The 20,885-nt window shown below is 41.2% G+C and overlaps 1 protein-coding gene across 2 annotated transcripts in view; it reads left to right on the forward strand.

Moving 5' to 3' along the window:
* Nucleotides 1-15,744, forward strand: part of VAPA (VAMP associated protein A) — a 48,430-nt gene extending 32,686 nt beyond the window's left edge. For both annotated transcript variants that reach the window (XM_083187648.1, XM_083187649.1), the window contains exons 4-6: nucleotides 5,104-5,184; nucleotides 6,484-6,621; nucleotides 11,905-15,744. In XM_083187648.1, coding sequence (XP_083043774.1) covers nucleotides 5,104-5,184; nucleotides 6,484-6,621; nucleotides 11,905-12,021 — 336 coding nt within the window. In that variant the 3' untranslated portion in view covers nucleotides 12,022-15,744. The remainder of the gene's footprint in view (nucleotides 1-5,103; nucleotides 5,185-6,483; nucleotides 6,622-11,904) is intronic.
* The last annotated feature ends 5,141 nt before the right edge of the window (nucleotides 15,745-20,885 follow it).

Consider the following 20,885-nt stretch of genomic DNA (forward strand, 5'->3'; position numbering starts at 1 on the left):
CATTCTAGACCCCCTCCAATCCGGGTTCCGCCCTTTACATTCCACTGAAACTGCCCTGACCAAAGTCACTAACGATCTACTATCGGCTAAATCCAAAGGCCTCTTCTCTATCCTCATCCAGCTTGATCTGTCGGCTGCCTTTGACACTGTTGACCACCCTCTCCTGCTCAACACCCTCCGCTCCTTTGGCATCACTGGCACGGTCTTCTCCTGGTTCACCTCATACCTCTCCGATCGCTCCTTCTCCGTCTCCACTCCGAGCTCCTCCTCTCCTACTACCCCCCAGCCAGTCGGTGTTCCCCAAGGGTCAGTCCTTGGCCCTCTCCTCTTCTCCCTCTACACCACCTCTCTGGGCACCCTCATCAGCTCCTATGGTTTTCATTACCACCTTTATGCTGATGATACCCTAATCTATCTCTCCTCCCCCGACTTATCCCCATCACTCCTGTCCAAGGTCTCCGAATGCCTCACGGCCATCTCAGCCTGGATGACCCAACGCTTCCTGAAACTAAACATGGCTAAAACTGAACTTCTAATCTTCCATCCCCCGAACATCCCCTCTTCTCCCACTATCTCCATCAGCATTGGTGAAACCGAGATCACGTCCACCGACCAAACGCGCTGCCTCGGTGTCATCATTGACTCCTCCCTCTCTTTCACCCCCCACATTCGTGCTCTCTCACAGTCTTGCCGCTTTCACCTACGCAACATATCACGCATCAGACCATTCCTCTCCACTGACGCGACCAAAATTCTCATTCACTCAGTCATCTCCCGCCTTGACTACTGCAACATCCTTCTCTCTGGGCTACCTCACCCGCCTCGCACCTCTCCAATCCATTCTTAACGCTGCTGCTAGGCTCATCTTCCTCTCCCGCCGCTCTACCTCCGCCTCCCCCCTCTGTTTATCTCTTCACTGGCTCCCCATTCCTTTCCGAGTTCTCTTTAAACTCCTCACCACCACCTACAAGGCTCTCTCCTCCTCCACAGCTCCCTACCTCTCTTCACTGATCTCTATCCACACTCCCTCCCGTCCTCTTCGCTCCATCGCTGACCGCCGACTGACCTCTCACCTAATCACCTCCTCCCACTCCCGTGTCCAAGATTTCTCTCGCGCTGCCCCCCTGCACTGGAACAACCTCCCGACACCCATCAGGCTATCTGATTCCCTTACCTCCTTCAAGCGCTCCCTCAAAACCCACTTTTTTCGACTAGCCTATCCCTCCTCCTAACCTCTTTTGATCCTCCTATCCTGCCTCCATTCCCCTCCGTTCCTACTTATCCTATTGTATTTCGTTCGTCCACCCACCTATTTTTAGTATGTTAACTCTTATGAGCAGGGCCCTCCTCATTACCTCACCTGTGCTCCTGTCCTGTTCTTCCCTTCCTCTACTTCATCTTCAGTCTCCTTGACAATTTTGACACCTACTTCTGAACTGATGCTGATTTTAGTTCTACCAGCTATACCCCTATTTATACTGTATCTTTCAACACACCCTGTACGTTACCTTGTAATTTTTTTTTTTTTTTTTGGTTTGCTATGTACGGCGCTGCGGACACTTTGCGGCGCCTTATAAATAAACGTACTACTACTATTTACATTGTGTGTTTTAAATTGTTTTGGTGCCTCTAACTAATGCATACAATTGAATACTGCGACTGGCAGTATTCAATTGTTCTGCCAGTGCATTGGTCACACATTACTTATCACGCCTGTTGTCCCCAAATGCTTTGGACTTGTATAGATGGTAAACCCATGCTAAGTAATGAGTGTGCTGCCAAAACATTTGTTTGTGCACCCATAAAGCAGACCTTTTACAGATTTCAAAACAAATAATGGTCCCAAAGGCAGAAAAATGGAGTTGCTCGTTTAAGGTACCCAAAAATGCATTCTCTGTATTCTCTGAGGACATTAGATAGAGATTTAGCAGCATATTCTGTTGTGCTTTACAATTGGAAACAGTGGTGAAACAAACTGGGTAATAGACCGACAAAGAGGTAGGAGTGCCCTGCTCGCAAGTTATAATCTATAGACATAACAGGAGGCATACACAAGGATCGGAATCTATAGCTTGGCAGTCCCACCAGATTGCAAGACCTTCCTGATGGGATGCCATTAGATATACATGCTACTAAAGGGTATGTAGGGCTTCCGTAATATGATTGGCTTGTCTGACGATGTGAGTTTTCAACAAACGCTTGAAAGTTTGGCAGCTAGAGGAGAGTCTTATTGTGCATGGAAGGGCATTGCATAGGGTGAGTGCTGCCCAAAGAAAGTCATGCAATTGTGAATGGGATCTAGTAATTGGTGTGGATGAGAGATGCAGATAATGTGGAGAGGTTGGGTAGGGATAATATTTTGAGATAAGCAAAGAGATGTATGTTGGTGTAGTCCGGTTAATGCCTATTTATGTGAGTAGAAATATTTTATATTGAATACAGTAACATGTAGGCAATCACTGAAACTGCCCTCACTAAAGTCTTCAATGAACTACTTGCTGCTTAATACAAAGGCCACTACTCTGCCTATTTTCCTTGACCTCTGCTGTTTTTTGACACTGGACCACCCTCTCTCCATCTGAAAACCTCTCCTTTCTCTCTTCCTACCCATCCGACCGTTCCTTCTGTCTCCTCTAATGATTTCACCTTTCCCCACTTCCACTAACAGTAGGTGTCTCCCAAGGTTCAGTTCTTGGTTCTTTTTCTTTTCTAACTTTATACATCCTCTTTAGATGAGCTAATTAGCTTTTTTTGCTTACATCTTCTCTGTGCTGCTGACATTCCAATCTACCTTATCGTCCCTGACCTCTTACCCACTCTCCTCACTCGTATCTCAGACTGACAGCTATAGTATCTCTTCTTGGATGTCTCAGCGCTTTCTTAAACTCAATGGATGAATTGTAATAGGGTGAGAGAGTCAAAAAGTGGGAGATTTGGTAAGAAATCTCCAGTTTTTTTAAAGCAACAATCACTTACACTGCAAAAGCAGTTTGATTTTTGCAGTGTAAATGATTGGCGCTTAAAAAAAAAAAACCTGGAGATTTCTTACCAAATTTCTCACCCTTTTACATTTCACCCATTGGGGGAAATTTACTTAGAATGTATATTCTACTTCGCATATGATGTTGCTATGGGCAACCAATCAGATCATGTCTACTATCTTCTAGAGGGTGCTAAATAAATAAAAAGTAGCTGTTGATTGGTTGCCCATAGCAATATCACATGTGAAGCAGCATATATCTTATAAAATTTCCCCCATTATGTCGAAGACTGAGCTGATCAGCTTCCCACAAGACATCACCTCCCACAATTTCATTACCTGTTGATGGAACTAGTGTCCAAGTGCACTGTTTTGGAGTAATCCTTGACTACTCCCATTCCTTCAAACCGCACATTGAGCACACTCACGAAAACCTACCGTTTTCATCTAAAAAATATTTCCAGGATCAGATGCTCTCTCACCCAGAATGCTACTAAGACCCTCATCCACCCACTGGTCATCTCCAGACTGGACTATTGCAATCTTCACTATTGTGGCAAATACCTCTCTCCACTCCAATCTATCCTCAATTATCTTTCTCACCAAATGTAGTACATCATTTTCTTACAAGCCAACACCTGGCTCCCCTTCCCTTTCAGAATACAAGTTTTTGACACTGACTTACAAAGCCTGCAGCCACTACTCTAACATTCACCTCTCTGAACGTATCTCCCTTTATACTCCCACTAATGCACACCACCTCTACTGCTGACTGATTACTTCCCCCTCACTCCTGCCCCCAGATTTTTCATGTGCTGCTCCATATTTCTGGAACACCTCTCTACAAAACTTTAAACTGACTCTCAAGACCCACTTCTTTACCAAACCCAGCCAACTCTCGTCCTAACCCACTGTTACATGCTCACTTCTACCACTTGTGTCACCCCTGTCTGTCTGCCCCTTCCCTTTAGAATGTAATGTGACAGGGACAGCATACTTCCACATAAGGTGAATGTGGAAGATAAAGTCTAGGATTTAGAACAGCAGCAGCAGGGCTAGTAAGATCCAGTCCTGGTTTTCTTAAGATGTATTGTGAATCACAGCCTGCTAATTAATAACACCTGTTACTTCCGGTTATACGTTTATACAAAGCAGAGGGTCAGTGTTTCCAATGCCTTTTAAGCAGCTGGGCCATAGGTAGGAGTGAATGTGGAGACTACATTAGGGATTCTTTGGATTACCCTTATATTGAAGCCTGTGTGTTGCCTGCACAAACCTGCCATTGCTGTAACCTAAAATATTGATAAACTGTTACCCTAGTATGCTGTCTACCTGCTACAAATAAAGAACAAGACTTCATTTCAACCAGTCTGTGATTACTTGTCACATTTGGCGCCCAACGTGTGGCCCGATCCTCCAAACAACCCTATGTTGAAGCTACGGGATCAGGAATGGGGTGAGGGGGGTGACTTCTGGAAAGTGGTGGAGGACTGTGTATTTGGGCGGGTGACAGGACTCATCTGAGGATTTCTTAGCTTCACCAAGGCAGTCAAAGTTAAGGGGGGAGGAGTGTTGCAGGGATAGCATACTTCTACATGAGGTGAATGTGGAAGACCCAGTCCAGGATTTAGAACAGCAGCAGGGCTAGTGAGATCCAGTACGGGGTTTCTTAAGATGTATTGTGAATCACAGTCTGCTAATTAACACATCTTATAAGTTTGTCCAGAGCAGAGGGTCACTGTTCATAATGCCTTTTAGTGGAATGTGGGGATTATGTTAGGGATGCTCTGCAGTACCCTTATTGTGAAGTCTGTGTGTTGCCTGGTGAAACCTGCCATTGCTGTATCCGGAGAACTAAATTACTGTAACCTAAGAATTGCTAAGCTGTTGTCCTGGTATGCTGTCTATCTGCTACAAATAAAGAACCAGACCTTCTTTGGTTAATACTTATTTTAGTGTCGCCTGCTGATACAAGAATGTTTCTATACCTGTACTTGTCCTATACTGTCTACTTGTTTATGAACTCTGTAATCTGTGGATCCCTTGTTGTGCTATATAAATAAATCATGATGTAGGTAATGTAAGCCTTTTCACATATGAACATAATTATTTTGTGCTTGCAGTGGAAAGAAGCAAAGCCTGATGATCTTATGGATTCCAAATTAAAATGTGTGTTTGACATGCCACATGAACACGAGAAGCCGGTAAGTTCCCCTTTTTAAACATTTGAGAGTATCATAGAATCTGATACGGTTTCAAGTTCTTTAATGTAAAAGAAAACCTCTCCTATAAAGATCCACTCCATTCAGTACAAAAATAGTTCATCTGCCATTACTCCACTCCACTCTGTTCTGGTCCACCCCTGCTCCTCTACACCCCACCTAGGCCCCTCTGTCTGATACATCACATCTTATGCCCCTTTCAGACCGCACTTATTACCCGGTATTTTGACGTGTTTTTTTTACTGTTTCAAAACAGTAATATGTGCGGTCTGAAAGGTCCAAAGTGAATTTACCGTTTTAAAATTACCGGTATTTTAAAAGGGTGAAAAAGCAGGGTTCTACCCGTTTCAGACCCTTTTTTTTTGCAGTCTAAAACTGTACCCAGACAGCAGTGAGTACTATTGGTCCCGCTCTGTGCATATTTAATGAGCGGGACCCGCTCATTATATGCGCTTATGTAATAAACGGGACCCGCTCATTACATATGCATGGAGCAGAGGGGGATAAGTGCATCAAGGATCTGTAGTTTGCAGGGCAACGTGCGGGTATTGCCACCTGCCTGTAGCCATGCCAGGGATGCTGCTTCCTGTCTGCTGTATTCTATTGCGCTCCTGTCAGCCTGACCGTGGTGACTCCAGCAGCCTGTCTTATAGCTACTGTGTGTCCTGTTCTCCAGCTGCTTTCACACCGCAAACCTGCTTGAGACATGGTATTTACGTGCGTAGTGAAAGTTGTTTTAACTTGCTCTGACCCGCTTTAAGAAACGTTTTAAATTTTTTTGTCACATTATGTAAATAGCTATTTAAACTTGATATTGCATTTTTTCTTAATCATTTCTATTGAATTATGTTTAAATAGCCATTATTTTACATAATTTGATTTGATGCTAAAAAAATCAAATCTACTTTTTTGCAAAAATATGTGCTTAACCCTTTGAGTACCAACAACTCTAAGATATGTACAAAGAATCCCCCAAAAATGCCAGCTTCGCTCACATTTGTCATATGAATTCAAATCAAATAACTTTTTTTTATTTCCTATATAAGGTAAATATTACTGGTCATCATGATGAATAAAATTGTTTGCTTGGCAATTTTCACACCTATTTTGACAAAATCACTTCTAAGTTTCCTGGTCATTGTAATGTGCCCACCTCAAACCTCTGTTTGAATACCATTTAACTTACTTTAAGTTTTGGATGGATTTATGTGACCAATTTAGAATATTTTTAATTATACTGGCAAACTGCGATTTATGTAGGTTCTGCGTTTGTCTTCCCAGGCACATGAAGCTACAAGATTGTTTTCGTTTCTGCCAGCGAAAAGTACTGATGATATTGAACCAAGAAAGCTTGTTGAGGAGTGTAAGAAACTTCAGACTGAGATAATAAAACTTTCAGATGAAAATCGACGGCTGAAAGTGAGAATTTTTTATTTTCTTGAACATTACACGATGCATAATCAAATTATTTTTACTTACGGTCTTCAAAATAAAGACCAATTTTATATACATTTTATAAATGTATATTAATTCAGGGCCACTACTTGCCATATCTTTCAGTGTGTAGCCACTTGCATTTCCCATTGGGTTACTATGTTATACAGGTATTGAGCATTAATTACACCTTTTTACGTGTTTTAGCTGAAAAAGGTGTTGCAGCTTCTCTCGTATATTAAAAAGCTTAATGTGGGGAAATCTGATTCAGAGACATTCCCCTTGTGTTAATAACAATGCTGCTATAGCCAGCTGTTTGCCATTTGTCCCCAGACCAATAATGCTAGGGATGTAGATACGCTCATCAATGCCGCAGCCCAGCCGTTCATGCTGCCAAATTACAGCTCAATGGGTTTCTATGAGCCGTGGGAGCGAATTAGATGCACAAGCGCAATGCCAGGATCACGCCAATCGCCACAGTAGTTGCATGTGGCAATTGGTGCAGCAACGATGAGTATGGCTGGGCAACACCGGTCCTCCAGATGTTAGTGAACTACACATCCCAGGATGCTTTGCATTAGTTTTGCTATGTGGCCATGCTGAAACTGATGCAAGGCATGCTGGGATGTGTAGTTCATCAACATCTGGAGGGCCTGTGTTTCCCAGCCCTGATATACGCTCACCCCCCACTTAAGCAACTACCATATTAACACATCTTGGTGCCATTTATTTTGCTTTAAAAAAGGGATAAACAGTGGTTACATTTTTTTTTTTAAATCTTTGGATGCATTTTAATACATTAGTCTGTATATATGCTACGCTAAAGCTGGTCTCTTCGTTCACAATATGTATTTGGGGGAAAACTATAACAATACTGCCTTTCAGCATGGTGATAGTTGCACTTAATTGGTCAACGTTTTTGGTGAAGTATGGGTTTTTTAAATAGCTAATAAAACCAAAGAGAACAGCGATTTGTGTTCACCAAGAAATATAAATTACAACCATGCGGCTAGGTAAAACCCAATATATTTAATTGACTAAATAAAATCACATCAGTCTGGTATTAAACATGCTCCGGAGGAAGATGTGTGGGACCTTCCACACTGAAACGTGTTGAGCACTGTTCCCTAATCTACAGAACTTGATTTATCCATAACCGCACCATCTACCTACAGTCTTCAAATTTTGCAAGGATATCTTGCTAAGTAGATCAAATGGATCTATTCCATTGATTGGGTAACATTTAAGTTCCTGCTGGGGATTAGACCTCATATTCATAAACTGCACTAGCACAAATGCACATTTTTTCTTTTATGCACTAAAGAGCCTTTTGACGCTTTTGCTTCGAGCGGGCTTACTTGTTATTATATAACTGCATTTGTGTTACAGTACTGAAATTCCTTTATCTAAGTGCTGAAGGCATTTAGAATCTTCTGTGATTAGTTGATTTGGTACTTGGAAACTTCTGCATGATTTTTTAATCCTAGATTGATGTGATTTTATGAGAATCAATTAAATATCTTTGGTTTTACCTAGCCGCATGGTTGTAATTTATATTGGTCAGTGAACCCAAGCGTTGTTCTCTTTAGTTTTATTGTATCGTTACTAAGGATGTTGCATACCTCCCAACATGACCCATTCCAGGAGGGACAGAATGCTCTGTTCCTGGACTTCCCTCTTAATGTATGATTGCCATCACCTGCATTGAACAAGTTATCTAATAAGAAAGGTGTTTCACCGCAGGTGATGGCAATCCTAAATTAAGAGTGAAGTCCAGGAACAGATCATTGTGTCCCTCCTGGAGAGGTTCATGTTGGAAGGTATGGATGTTGTGCAAATTGTAAACCGCAGCCATGTTTCAAAATGACACTTTTTTTTTTTTTTTTAGTTCATGAATCAAACTGTTGAGGGTCACACACAGAATATTTTATTCTAAGAATAAATACCGTATCAGTTTGTTATCCACACAACTTTACAACATTACTGTAAAATAATTTTTTATTGTGTCCAAAATTATTTATTTTAATAAAATCCGATCACCCGAAATGATTTAACAAACACATTCCCAAATGCATTGAAACGCTTGCAATAAACTATACATAAACACTAACCAAGCACATTGGGAAAATATCCAAGTCACCTATTAACAAATGTAATCTATTAAAATATAAAGTGCAGTATAAGATTGGGGTCAAGGTTACATAAAGAAATCTCTGCTCTCTGAACTATATAAAAGTCGTAGTGATGCATTTACTTATAGCTTCAAGAATACATATTGTTAGAAAGTAATTATATATTTTTTTTCAACAGTGCTATTATAGCATACCAAAACCCATATATTGTATAACTGCTTTTGTACAATCGCCACAGAATAGTAATCTATATATGTATGTATCAAACAAAAACCTCATGTCAACCTTTTGCTTGTGTAGGCCTCTTGACCCGGTCGGCCAAATGCATGTTGACCTTTTCCAGGTGTCAACCTACTGCCTGTTGACCTAAAACTTGACGATCTAGTGATCCGTACCCATGCAGATAAAAGGCAGTGCATACACACACACACAGTTTTGCCTATGCCATTCCTCCTGAATTCCCGGAGCCCAGAACCATTGATATTGAAAATACACACTGCAGTTTTGGCTATGGATGATTTTGACTACAGATGGGGTAGGTCCCATCTTGGCAGGGGATGGCGATGATGCCGCCAGCCGCCATATCGATTTGCGAGAAGGGGACGCGCGCGCACGAGAGGCGCGCGCGTGTCCCCTTCCGACGGCGCTTCCAGCTGCTCCCCCGAGTCCCAGCCGGCTTGTCGACGTTAACCCGGGGTCCCCGCCGCCTGCCCGCACCCCCCCCTAACCCTGTCCGTCTCCCTGAGGCGGAGACGGACAGGGTTCCCGTTGCCCCGCCGACGGAGATTGAGACGCGTGTGCGAGGCACGTGCGTCTCAGTCTGATGGCTGGCGAATCGCCAGCGGGGACTTTCTGGCGATTCGCCAGCCAGGAAGAGGCCTGCCCCATCTGTATATTAAAAATGGCAAATTTAAATACTTGGTTGATATTTCAGGGGGTTGGCTCTTATGGCCAAAATTGCGGACACTTTTTGAAATTTTTATGTTTTTCAACTTTGAATGCATATAAACACAGTGCAATGATTCATATATCAAGGGAAAGGAAAACAGATGTCACACATTTGCATTACAAGGGAAGTTATGCAGTGAAAATCCTTGTGTGCTTATGATGTCACTGTCATATCAGTATTTCATTGGGTATCCTTTATTTTTCAAGACAGCAGCACAGCAACGTGGTATTGAGCCAACCAATGTCTGCAGTTCTTCCTTCTTTACTATGTGGGGCCATGAGACAATTATAGCCTCAATTAATTCTCTTTTATTTGATGGGTGCCTCAGATGTACCAGTTTTTTCAAACGAAACCACAAATGTTCAATGGGGTTCAGGTCTGGGCTGTTTCCTGGCCATCCCAGAACCTGTATGTCATTCTCTGTGAACCACTGTTTGCATATCCGTGCAGTGTGGCAGGGGACTGAATCGTGCTGAGAAAAAAATGGGGCATTATCTGGAAAAAAATCTCTGATAGAAGGTAGAAGTTTTGGTTGTAGGATGGTGTCAATGTACTTTCTGCTGCCCAGATCATAACACATGCAGGATTCTTTGTTGTCGCTTGAATGCAATCTGGATGTACCTCTTCCCTGATGCAACGTCTCACATATTTTCTCCCATCACTCCCAAATATTGATATCTTAGTTTCGTCACTCCATATCACTTGTTTCCACTGACCTTCTGTCCATGCAATGTGTTCTATTGCCCACTGTATTCGTTTCTGGCTGCTTTTTATTCAGCAATGGCTTTTTTCGGGGACTCCTACCTTTTAGGCCAACCTCCGTTTAGTCTTCTCAGTACCGTTCTTGCACTGACAAAAACACCAGTTGCATTCAGTTCACTGCTAATGGCCGCAGATGACATCCATTTGTCCCTGACACAAATTTCTTTTATTCTATCATCAACGGCTGTGGTGCACCTTTTTCGGCCTTTTCCTTTGTTTTGCATAGATTGTGTTTCCTGACAGCGTAAACAAAACTTTCGTACTCCTGATGGTGTCACATTCCCACCAACTTCTCTCGCAATTGCTGCATACGAAGATCATTTTCAAATAAAACAACAATCCTGGATCTCTTCCTGGGTAACCAGTCACCACTTTGCCTGGATGACATTGTTTTATTTATTTTTTACACTGTCAATAGCACTAAACAATACTCACAAACATCAAACCGTAATAGCACTTCTGTAACCAACTTTATTCTGCAAAAATGAAACCGCCAAACTGACCTCTCCCACCTTTGAACATGACCTTGCACCTGCTCATATGACAGCTGATCATTAGTCCTCTGAACGACGATTCCGATTGGCTGGTAGTAGCTGTTACTACAATCTGCTTATTGAATCTCACGCATATGTGCTTTTTTTTTTGTCTGACTTGAAATTAGCATAACTTATCTTGTAATGCAATATTTGACCTCTGTTTATTGCTTTGAATTCAGTATTAAATTTCCTTTCATTTGATCTATGAATCATTGCACTGCATAAGTGTAACCATTTTTATAAGCATTCAAAGTTGAAAAAAAATTAAAATGTCAAAAAGTGTCCGCAATTTTGGCCACCAGTGTATATCGATATTGCAGGCTTTTATCAGTACACTTTCTAGACAAAATTGAGCTGCCTGCACAGTCCGTTTTTTCTTGGCATCGAAAGCTGTATGCAAGTTGTATCTCATGTACTATGTTTTCTACCGATATGGACTATAGAGTCCATATCGGTAGTTCTTGTCGCACCATGTGTATGCTTCTTATGACTATAAATGGCATTGTGCTGCCTTGCTATGGTATTAAAGCATCTGCCACACAGTCCAATCCACCCCTGATCAGTAAGCCAAATTCAGATTATGACTTCTCTTGTGATTAATGACTATTTATATAAAAAGTATAATCTGCTATAGTTTGAATTTTCATTTCCCTTCTCTCAAGGACACTAGCTGACCGCAGTCTGTGTGGTTCAGCTGAATATATCAAATGTGTGGTACAGCATTCACTGGTCCGGAACGGTTGCTGTCCGATAATTTCTCAGACTCCGATACTCACTCCACTTTGTCCAAAATACATAATGTCATTTAAAAAAAAAATTTAATGAAAAGGGTAGTTTTATATAGTGGGTGCATGATTTACTTGATGTTAATATTTGCTTTGTTTTCTAGGATGAAAGAAGAAAGGGCAGAGGAATGCTGGGAGATCAAAGTCACTGCATTCCGTCACTGCTCGTCGTCATTGCAGCAATTTTCATCGGTTTCTTTCTTGGAAAGTTCATCTTGTAAATGAAGGCATACAGTGCTTTCACTTTTCACATTTTTTTTTTTCTTCTAACCCCCCCGTTTCCCCTTCCCTTCCTGGCCATAAAGTTGTTAAGCTGCCATGTCCGTTACATACAGCAGCCTATAGGCCATGCCTTTAACAATCACAAAATTCACAGAAAGAAAAATAAATAAATAAAAAACAAACTGTTTGGCTATGGGGAAAAGTGTGTGTTCCTGCACCAATATCAAGACTCCCACACACATTGTATTTTATGAGAGGGGGGAGGGGGGACTTAATCATTTTTCCTCCTGTAATTTTAATGTTTAAAGTTACTTTTTTTTATTTTTTGTATATTGTTTTAATCATTTTAAATTTTACCTTAATTGTTTGCTACATTGTTCCTTGGATTGCTAATCTCATTCAGGGATAAGACTGAGGTATTTTGGGATGGTCTCTTCAATGTAAATGCTAAATCTTCTTTTATTTTGCAATGTATATTGGTAATGGCGGTTCAAATTCTGTGTGCGGCAGATGTTGCATATTTAATTTTTGCTCTTCAGTCACGTCCCATTTTACTTAACATTGTAAAGATTATAACCAGACAATAACTGTTCCCCATACTGGTAGTATTTTCTGCCTCAGACGGAAGGGTCTCGGATGTTTAAATTTATTTTGCTGATTTTGGTACTTGTTTTCTTTGCGTGTAGGACGGTTGCCGCATCTTATATAGGGGCATTGAAAGCTTGTGGTGACCACGTCAGTATTAAATGAGATGAGCCATGATCCATTCAGTCTAGCAAGTAAAATGAGATGTTATATACATCCACACGTATATCTGGCACTGTTAGATGTACTATTTGTATGACTTTAAGGCCCCCATACATCAGTGAATTTCCGCAATTTCCTCTTCCATCGACGGCCCTGGCAGCGAAATGGGAAAAGGTTTTAAAAAAAATCTTGATTCCCTAATCCTGACTGAAAACATTTTGGGATTAGCAAATCTAGGATTCTCAAAATTAAGAATTTCCCTAATGGATCACCGATCATTTATGGCCACTGATCAGTGTGCTGTCAGATCGGGTTCCTGATTTTATGGGGGCCTTTAGCCACATGTTCAGTGTCTTGATTGTGTAGTAAAATGTACCACATCAACTTAAGGTTTTATTGCTTCGCAGCACCTTTCTCACATAAATAGTACACTAATAAACAAAGCTGAATTATGCACCATTTCCTATAGTAAACTTTTATTTTCCTATGTTAAGGAAATGTGTGCAGTATCTCTTGTACAGTTATAAGAAATAATAATTTGTCATTGGCTAATACATCGGATAGAGGCAAGTAGAGATGACATTACAAACTAGACACACTACTTACAATACTCGTGTAATGTCTGATGTTTTACAATGTATACGTACATATGCTGCTTCTTATCGAACAATAACCAAGCCTCATTCTGATTGCCCATCTTAATGATCTCTTGTGCCTTTTTTGTTTTCGTTAATTTTTTTTTTTTTAACATGTGATTGTCCCTTAAAAAAAAAGTGTCCTGTAGAGTCTTCTGGAGAATTACAAAGTGAATCGTTATCTGTACACTGGGACATGGTGCTTTAAGCTGGTTGTTTTAAGGGTACTTCAGCCTGTTAAAGTGTGCAAAATACATTAAATGTGCGTCTTACTGGTGAGCTCTCACGTTTCCACAGGAAGTGTCCCACGGCAATTTTTATTTTCCAGCTTGTGTGCATTGTAGAGGAACTGTCTGCAAGCGGACCAGGCAAGCTAAAGTACATGTTTACGGTGGCAATTATTGTTAAACTTACAGTTGTTCTGCAGAATAAAAAACAAAAACAAAGAAACACAAATGTCTGCAACTAATTATTTAATAAAAATATTTCATACAAAATCTCAGTCTTTGCTTTGATGCCCCTCACCTTTTGCACCGGTTGAGGAGCTTTGGTTTGACTGTTAAAAATGCTTGTATGCCAAACGCCATCATTCGTATCTTCCATGTCTTAATGTTTTGAATTTGGAAAGTCCTTAGACCATATAATAAAAGTGAGTGCACATATTGGTATTTTCCTGTAGATCAAAAGAGATTTAATATGTTTATGTAATATTTTTGGGTTTTCATTCCACATACAAACAAATGAAACTTGGTATCATTGTCAAGAACACCGTGTAATCACAAGAACACCGTGTAATCACAAGATCACAGCCATGGACTGTCTTTCACATGTACATAGTGGTCTTCCAGGTAGCAAGCAGTTACGTGTATTGTTGTCGGGGAAGAGTGGGACATTACATGGTTTAGTACAGATTTATAATCAAAACGTGACATGTATGTGTTCTGTTACAGGCATAAAGTGTCTTTATTACAGAACATTAAGTATATTTCACTTCATGAATTCTGCTGTTTTCTGGCAAGAGATTTTAATCTTATTAAAGGGGAGCAACTTTGATATAATACCTCATTGTCCTACATCTATTTATTTTGTATGCTTAATGATTTTGAAATGACCTTGCTTCCGAAAGCACAGTGGATCATTCAGTAATGTATCTTAGACTTTACAGTATACGCACAATTTTTAGCTGTGGGAAGGTGTGTAGTGCTTTTTGGTCTGCTAGTTCTTTAAATTGTGGCTTATGAAGTTACATTTTAACACTTGGGCATGGGATGGTACAATTTGTTATGCATAAACCGTTTCATATTTATATTGATCAGTACAGGAGTTACTGATTTCTGAATGGCAGTAAGTAGCAGAAATTGTGGCTACCGTCTATTCCTTTCAGCGTTCTTTTGATGAAAAGATGATCAATTTTGCACAATTTCTGTTTGTAATATTGTATTATTATGTCATGCGTGATTTGAACTTTTTTGCATTTTAGTAAATATAGCGCAGCATCTCTTGAAGTGACCTTGATGTGCTACAACGCATTTAAGCTGTAAAAGGTTAATTGTGTAGTTAAGATGGCTTTGTAAATTGAGATGTGCGAGTTCGGCTTTACCCGGATCTTATTGGCTCTGAGATGTCACGTGTTTTGGATAGCCAATAAGAAAAATCTGTGTAAATCCAAAGTTGCATTGGTTTTGGATTTAGAACATTAGATCTGTGCAGGTTTGGATTAAAAGTGTTGCAGCAAATAGATGGGGGAGTGTTTTGTGGCAACATAATGCATGCATCTTGCAGACATCCGCCATATTACTCATAGGATTGCCTTTTCAAAATGAACACACACATCTATGCTATAAAGTGCTCCGTTCTTATGTATACTGCAAAAGGAGCTGCTACTGCTTGCACCCAGACTTTTCATATGCATCCTCGCATAGGGCATTCAGTCCTATTATAAAGAATTGGCTATCTGCCCCAATTAACATACCATAATGAAGAATCCATTTCTCGGCGCATTGTTGGACTTTGTCTTATCAAATGTACATTGTAATTATTTACTGATTTTTTTTTTTTTTTTTTTTTTTTTTTGAGATATACTGTTATCATATCCACAGCCTGGTTTAATGATTTGATTTCATCCCTAGTGTCCCAGGTGGGAATTAAATTTAGTGTAAAAATGCATCAGTCTTTCAAGGGGTGCTGTAAGATTTGGACTGTTCCTTGATTCATAGTGATCCTCTTTAATGTTGTATATAAAATGTAATGCTCAGAATATTTTGCTATCAGCAGTGTCTTTGAAAGAAGTCAACCGTACTAAATTATGAACTATGGATTAAACTGTCTTTGTTCCTTCAATGTCTTTCTTTTTGTCTGATTTAATACTTGTGTACTTAGTCTGTGTCTTACAGTGAAACACGAATATTCACATATTAGTGCAAACCTACTGACTTTCTACATAGTTCTTATTTTTCTATTGGTCTAATCATGTCAAAGGTGATTGAGTTTGTGCTGTTCCTATGGATACTGCGTTTTCACATTTTGTTATGTTACAGCCTTATTTCCAAATGGACTACATTTTTTTTTACCTTTAAAATTGTACACACAATATCCCATAATGACAACATGAAAAAATTGCTGTAGTAGATTTTTGAAGATGTATTAAAAAAAAAAAAAATTTAATCAAATGTACTGTACATAAGTATTCAGACTTTGCTCAATAATTTGATACACCTTTTGGCAGCAACTGCAGCTTCAAGTCTTTTTGAATATGATGCCACAAGCTTGGTACACCTATCTTTGGGCAGTTTCGCCCATTCCTCTTTGCAGCACCTCACAAGCTCCTTCAGGTTGGATGGAAAGTGTTGGGGCACAGCCATTTCCAGATCTCTCCAGAGATGTTCAATCCGATTCAAGTCTGGCTCTGTCTGGGCCACTCCATGCCATTCACAGAGTTGATGCTTGTGTCGACCTTGTCCTATGTCAACCTAGACCCCTCTTGACCTTGCAGTATGTGCTTTTTACTAAGGAGTGGCTTTTGTCTGGCCAGTACCTTACAGGCCTGATTGATGGATTGCTGCAGAGATGGTTGTACTTCTGGAAGGTTCTCCTCTCTCCACAGAGGAATGCCCACTGGGTTCTTGGTCACCTCCCTGACTAGGGCCCTTCTCCCCCAATTGCTCAGTTTAGATGGCTGGCCAGCTCTAGGAATAGTCCTGGTGGTTCCGAACACACAGATGATGGAGGCCACTGTGCTCATTGGGACTTTGAAAACCGCCCCAGTGGAGCTTACAATCTATATTCCCTACCATATGTACACCCATTCTAGGGTTAATTTTTTTGTTGGGAGCAAATTAACCTACTAGTAATATTTTTGGATTGTGGGAGGAAACCGGAGCACCTGGAGGAAGCACATGCAAAGTACGGGGATAATATACAAACTCCACACAGTTAGGGCCATGGTGAGAATCGAACCCATGACCTCAGTGGCTGTAATGCTATAACACACACACACACACTAGAATGACTGTGGTCTAAGGGTTGTGATATAATTTAACATATAAAAAAATAAATTATAGAAATTTATGGTCATACATTATTTTTTTTTAATGGCCTATTATACCACACACACATATATGTGTGTGTATATCTATCTATCTATTCCCAGCTGTACCTTTTTAGTGTCCTCTCCCCAGAGTTCTCCCTTTTCGAAGTACATTCTATTTGTCTCTTCTAATCAGTGCATTGGTCATTTACCATCCATCTGACCTGGGGGGGGGGGGGGGGTTCTTAGAGGTTCTTGGTATATTAATTGGCCAAGAAATATTTGCCCTCCGACCACCTTCAAGGTGACCTCATTTCTGGTGGGTCCCTAATACTAAGTTTGAATCTTTGGTCGCGGAACCCCAAAAAGGCTGCCATAAGCCAGTCACCCCAGGGCAGCACACAAGTGAAAAACTAAGCTATAAGTGTATTCATAAGAAAGAAGCAAAAGCTAGAGGTTAAAAAGTGTAGTGCTAGAAAGTATAATATTAGCAACTCATCCACACCAACCCAAGTGGAGCCGCGCCCAATATCCATCACCAAGAACCCATGAAATCCTGCCTGTGAAAAACCCCATGTCGACCTAATGACCTGTTGACCCAATGCTTGTCGACAAACATACTGTTAACCAAATGACCGTATCCCTCTCTTACATACCAGCTACACTCTTCACTACCTCCTTATGCTGTCTTCCCCCTGAGGTCACTTTTTTTTTTTTTCTTCAGATGACCTAGGTGGCTGCCGGATGGTGTCCTGACAGTCATTAACCCGACGTCGGGATCCCGACTTAAAACATCGATGGCCGGGTTCCTGACGGCCGTCGGCTATTTTCCCTCGTGGGGGTCCACGACCCCATAGAGGGAGAATAGAATAGGTGGCGAGCGTAGTTCGCCACCGTGCCCGCAGCGCGGCGAGCCCGCAAGGGGCTTTGTTGCGCTGGCCACGCTGTCTGAGACCAGGCAGTCGGGATCCAGATGTCGGTGAATCATACCACACCCGACTTGGGTTCCTGTGTCCATGCTAATAGTTACAAGTGTCAAGCTTGAGTATCTGCATCAGTGGCTGTATTGCGACTTGCAGTGCTTTTTGCTACTTGTTTACTGTATTGTACTATTCTTTTTGGTACTTATGTAGTATCTGGGCTGCCGATTTTGAAATCAGGTCCATCGCATCGCATACGACCATATCGCATGCGATGGACCCGATTTTTCCATAGGATTCAGTGTTAAAATGGACTGAGTCCATTTTAACATGGAATTCAATGGGAAAAGGGGTCCTTTTCATACCCCTACTATCCAAGTGGGCATGGAGTTGGATATAAACCTGTAGCGAGCCACCGAACCCGAAGCGTGGCGAGCGGACACAGAATACCGTCCCCTCACGGGGCTCGCTTCGCCCGCCACGCTTCGGGCTCGCTACGCTCGCCACAGGTTTACATCCAACTCCATGCCCACTTGGATAGTAGGGGTATGAAAAGGACCCCTTTTTCCCATTGAATTCCATGTTAAAATGGACTCGGTCCATTTTAACATTGAATCCTATGGAAAAATCGGGTCATCGCATCGCATCGCACTGATTGTATGCCTTAAGTTAAGGCATACAATCAAAAAATCGGCAGCCCAGATAATACATAAGTACCTTATTTTTAAACCTATACAGTCTTGTTTTATCTTTGTTGTGCTACTATGCTTGTAGCATCCTATAAATATTAATGATAATTATCAGTAATAATATTTCATTCTGATTTGCGGTTTATGCATAGTTATGTAAAGGAGAGTGTACATTTCTGATTTATAAGTTATTTCAGAACCTACAAGATTTTGGTAAAATTAATTTTACACCATTTTTGTCCCAAAAATGTCGTTACTGGTAGGGGATTGAAAATGTTTCAGTGACTATAAGTTTATAGTTCATAGTTTGAACCACTAGATGGAGCTATAGCGCTAAATTCAATTTGTTTCATTGCATTGAAGCAGATAATTCTTTCAGCCCCTGTAGATTGTCAACTGCATTTTTGCAACATGGTTGAACATAAGGTTATTCCAGATGTGGAGTAAACTCTGCGTGACACACTTTGATACCGCAGACCTGTTTTTCAAAATTCCTATTCATTCTCTTGAATATTATATTTGAAAAAATAAAAAAGTCCAACATAATTTCAATCAATGATTTTAAATCTAGTAAGTTATAGGTAAAAATAAGTACAACCTTGTTTTCTACGTTTTTGCAATTAGCCTGAAGGGTAACCTATTAAGCTGTAACACACGGGGGAGATTTCAGCACATATCGCTGGCAATATGGTCGCTGAGCGACCATATTGATAGTTATTTCACGTTCTGTGGGAGATAAATCTCCGTGAGCGTGCTCCCGTGGCCAGCCTTTCATGGTCGCCGGTCACAGGAGTATGGTCCTCCGATTATGGCTAAAAAATCTGTAGTCGCTGGTGCACAATGCACTGGCACCAGCGACCAGCGATTTCTAGTCAATATGAAGTAGAGACAGAATAGCTTGCAATTTACAGCCAAAATCGCTGGTCGCTGATGAAAACAGTACACTGAGCAATATACGGCTGAACGATTTTAGCAACCAAATCGCACCGTGTGTACACAGCTTCAAAAGGCAGTGTTCAGGTGTCCATGCACTACTGCGAGAAGTCATATGAGTGTATGGCCATCCAATCAGGCAGGATCGCATGCAATATATCTCATGTGCTCTGCTGATCGGCTTGGATGGGATGTTAAACTCCTGCGACTTCTCATCCTGAAAATCTGCACAGATCGCATAAGTGTATGGGGGTCTTTATTCTATACCTCATACTGTTCACAAACTTTTGGAAGACAGATGTCTTTTCTGCCCACATTTATGTCCTGATATTACATTTGAAGAGACCATTCTACGGGAGAGCTGAAATTTTCAAATAAAACCAAACCTATATTGCTTTTGCTTTTTATCTTTGTTCTAAAGAGTCACTAATAAACTAGACACCCCCCCCCCCTCATATATATTTTTATATATTGCAGAGTTTAGTGTTAACTAAAGTAGAATGAACACCGCTGATATTGGAAAACTGACATAGGTGTCCAACTGGCACAGTAGGGTGTACTACAGCTATGGAGTGTGTGACGTGGCTACATCGAAGGGGGTTGTATTGGAATACCAACTCTTGGGATGCCGCCCTTCCGAAAACAGGCAGCACCGTCTTCATGCACAGAATCCTGACACTGGAGTGGTAAGTATTGTAACCACTTCCCCCAACCCTCTCTTCCACAGCTCCCTACCTCTCTTCACTGATCTCTATCCACACTCCCTCCCGTCCTCTTCGCTCCATCGCTGACCGCCGACTGACCTCTCACCTAATCACCTCCTCCCACTCCCGTGTCCAAGACTTCTCTCGCGCTGCCCCCCTGCACTGGAACAACCTCCCGCCACCCATCAGGCTATCTGATTCCCTTACCTCCTTCAAGCGCTCCCTCAAAACCCACTTTTTTCGACTAGCCTATCCCTCCTCCTAACCTCTTTTGATCCTCCTATCCTGCCTCCGTTCCCCTCCGTTCCTACTTATCCTATTGTATTTCGTTCATCCACCCACCTATTTTTAGTATGTTAACTCTTATGAGTAGGGTCCTCCTTCCTCACGTACTCACCCTACCTCATTACCTCACCTGTGCTCCTGTCCTGTTCTTCCCTTCCTCTACTTCATCTTCAGTCTCCTCGACAATTTCCACACCTACTTCTGAACTGATGCTGATTTTAGTTCTACCAGCTATACCCCTATTTATACTGTATTTTTCAACACACCCTGTACGTTACCTTGTAATTTGTTTTTTTTTGTTTGCTATGTACGGCGCTGCGGACACTTTGCTGCGCCTTATAAATAAACGTACTACTACTACATCCGAACACCCTCCATTATAATGCCAATAATGATCTTTGTTGATGCAAGCTAACCTACGTAG

Source organism: Crinia signifera, chromosome 5 (assembly GCF_055691185.1).
Source record: "Crinia signifera chromosome 5, ASM5569118v1, whole genome shotgun sequence".
NCBI lineage: Eukaryota > Metazoa > Chordata > Amphibia > Anura > Myobatrachidae > Crinia > Crinia signifera.